Raw genomic sequence first — 3,245 nt, 5'->3', positions numbered from 1 at the left:
TGTAGCTTGTTAGGGATGCTGAGAATTGGTAGGCGCGCCCCCTACTTCTTAAGAGAGAGGTTTAGCAATCCATCCCTCTTCGCAGGGAACTCTGGGAATTGTCGCTCTGTGCACCCCTAAACTACAGCTCCCGGGTCTCTTGGAGGGGGGCTAGTTAAAAGCGGCATGATACTGCTTTAAACACACAGTGCTGGTGAGGCCTAAGCAAAAAAATTGTGAGAGCAACTTCGGCAAAGCTCCACTGACTTTCCATGAGAAAGATTTTAAAAGCAAGGAGGGGGGAACTCGTGGCTGCCCACAACCATCAGCTCCAGCCAGCATCACCAATGGTCAGGGCCGACGGCAGCTGTGCAACATCTGGAGGGGTCACAGGTCAAGCGTCTCCCTCGCTGGAGCCAAAACAGGGCTTTAAAAGCAATTCACTTGGCGCTGAACAGGACGCCTTTCTTATTCTGCCCCCTTCCGCATATGACAACCCAACACTCCCACCCCAGATCCCACCCCATCATGCCCCACATTAAGTCACCTCAGGGAGGAGCTGGGGCAGGAAGCAGGCGGAAAAAAGGAGGGAGCCAAAGAGCTGAGGCCGCGCTGCCACCCTCACAGGGGCTTTTAGGTCCAAGACAGCCGCTCCCTGCCTGAAGGAGGTCCCTGAGCACGTCGCAGTTTCTGGGACGCTCCGGGTTGCCTTTTCGCTGCTCCCTCGGAGGCTAACCCAAGCCGCCATGAATGCCCCGGATCCGCCGAGCCAGCTGTATGTCCTTGGGGTGGAGGGTGACCCTCTTGGCATGGATGGTACAGAGGTAGGCATCCTCCAACAGGAAGACGAGAAACGCTTCGGCGGCCTGGAGAGGAGAGCAAAGGGGGATGGGGAGAGAAGAGAGAGCAAGTGGGAAGGGTGCAGGCAGTTGGCAGAGCCCCCATTCCCCCTCCCCATGCTGTTTAACATCTACGTGAAGCCGACGAGATTAATGATTAATAATATATATATTTTTAATACCCCGCCCTCCCCAGCCAAGACTGGGCTCAGGGCAGCTAACAACCAATAATAAAAACAAGTTGATTAAAATACAATTTAAAAGATTAAGATACAACATTAAAACATTAGGATGCAGCCTCTTCACAGGAGGAGAAAGGAAAAAGAAAGAGGGGGAGGGAATCAAACTGATTCTAAGCCAAAGGCCAGATGGAACAATCAGATCCCGCAGGGCCGTGGTCTCTCGAGACAGAGCATTCCACCAGGCCGGAGCCAGAGCTGAAAAGGCCCTGGCTCTGTTTGAGGCTAATCTAACTTCCTTAGGGTCCGGAACCTCTAGGGTGTTACTATATATGGACCTTGAGGTCCTCCGTGGGGCATACCGGGAGAGGTGGCCCCGTAGGTATGAGGGTCCTAGGCTGTGAAGGGCTTTAAAGGTCAAAACCAGCACCCTGTACTCCACCGGGAGCCAGTGGAGCTGGAAAAGCACTGTGTGAATGTGATCCCGCAGTGAGGACCCCATATGGAGTCTCGCCGCGGCATTCTTGCCCCCCCCCCAAACAGCTGCCAAATGTCTGCAGGGGGGAGGGGCCCTGCCCTAAATCGTTTGCAGGGTTTTAAAATGCTGGACACATAGTGAGAGATTTTACTTTCTTGGGCTCCATGATCACTGCAGATGGTGACAGCAGCCACGAAATTAAAAGACGCCTGCTCCTTGGGAGAAAAACAATGACAAACCTAGACAGCATCTTAAAATGCAGAGACATCATCTTGCCAACAAAGGTCCGTATAGTTAAAGCTATGGTTTTCCCAGTAGTGATGTATGGAAGTGAGAGCTGGACCATAAAGAAGGCTGATCACCGAAGAATTGATGCTTTTGAATTATGGTGCTGGAGGAGACTCTTGAGAGTCCCCTGGACTGCAAGAGGATCAAACGCATCCATTCTTAAGGAAATCAGCCCTGAGTGCTCACTGGAAGGACAGATCCTGAAGCTGAGGCTCCAATGCTTTGGCCACCTCATGAGAAGAGAAGACTCCCTGGAAAAGACCCTGATGTTGGGAAAGATTGAGGGCACAAGGAGAAGGGGACGACAGAGGACAAGATGGTTGGACAGTGTTCTCGAAGCTACCAGCATGAGTTTGACCAAACTGCGGGAGGCAGTGGAAGACAGGAGGGCCTGGCGTGCTCTGGTCCATGGGGTCACGAAGAGTCGGACACGACTAAACAACAACAACAAGGTTGCAGGAAAGAAGTGAGAGAAGGCGTGCTTTCTTTGGGCATCATGCCTTTATGAGACTAGAATTCCCCTGGGTTCTTTGCGGCATCTCACAGCGATTTAAACATCTTCCAATCCGCTTTAAATGTATAGCAGAGATGTATACGACTAAACAACAACAAGAAGGGCCCGATCCCTTTGCCCCCAGTCCGTAGGGAGGGTCTGCTGTGGGGAAGGGAGCCTTCTGTTCTCATGCCAATGCCATCCCTGCAGAAAGGAGATCCGAGAGGCCGGCCAAGAGGAATCCAGCCTGCCCCCCCTCTCCCTCCCCCCACCAGATCTCCGCCCTTACCTCCTGCAAGGCGAGCAGGGCCATGGCCTGCCATTGCATGTCGACCCCCCGCGTGTAATCCAGGCAGATCTCGCGCACCACGCGGGCGAAGGGCAGCTTCCGGATGAGCAGGTTGGTGGACTTCTGGTACTTGCGAATCTCCAGCAGGGCTCGCTGGCCGGGGCGGAACCTTCTCCGGCGGGGGCGCGGCGCCTGGTCCGCGGGGGGCGCCCGGGGAGGCGAGGCGGGGGGCGCCCGCTGCCTGCGCGGAGAGGCGCCGCGGCGTCTCCCCCGGCGGGAGGGCGGGGTGGAGGGGGCCCTCCGGGAGGGCGGAGTCGAGGGGGCCCTCCGGGAGGGCGGGGTGGAGGGGGTTCTCCCGGACCGCCTCATGGCTCCTCCGGCAGCGGCGGCGGCGGCGGCGGCTCTGGACACCCTCCTCGCCTCCCCCGTTTGAATTCCCGGGCTCCAGCCCCCGCCCCGCCCCGGGAAGGCCGACCGCCAATCCGCTGCGCGAACGCCGCCGTTCGAATCGTCACAGCCAATCGGATGGAGCGGGGAGGCGCCTGGGGCGGGAAGTAGGAAGCGCGGCGCGATCTAGAAGAAAATAGTCAATGGGGGGGGGGGGGAGTGGGCGGGAGGTTTTGCAACGTCCCGGCAAGCGATTGGTTAATGTTGGAGAGAAAGGCAGGAGGTTAGTCCAATAGAAGCTGAGTAAACAAGA

The 3,245-nt window shown here is 56.6% G+C and overlaps 1 protein-coding gene across 1 annotated transcript; it reads right to left on the bottom strand.

The window, feature by feature from the left end:
* Positions 1-627: 627 nt before the first annotated feature.
* Positions 628-2,983, bottom strand: LOC114593565 (histone H3-like centromeric protein A). Its single transcript, XM_028722027.2, has 2 exons — positions 2,546-2,983; positions 628-845 (listed from the first exon to the last, which is right to left on the bottom strand). The coding sequence occupies exons 1-2, from the start codon at positions 2,912-2,914 to the stop codon at positions 711-713; spliced, it is 504 nt and encodes a 167-aa protein (XP_028577860.2). The 5' UTR covers positions 2,915-2,983; the 3' UTR covers positions 628-710.
* Between the last annotated feature and the right edge of the window lie 262 nt (positions 2,984-3,245).

Source organism: Podarcis muralis, chromosome 3 (genome assembly GCF_964188315.1).
Source record: "Podarcis muralis chromosome 3, rPodMur119.hap1.1, whole genome shotgun sequence".
NCBI lineage: Eukaryota > Metazoa > Chordata > Lepidosauria > Squamata > Lacertidae > Podarcis > Podarcis muralis.
The sequence above is the reverse complement of the archived record's forward strand: the minus strand, read 5'-3'. Positions and strand labels throughout refer to the sequence as shown.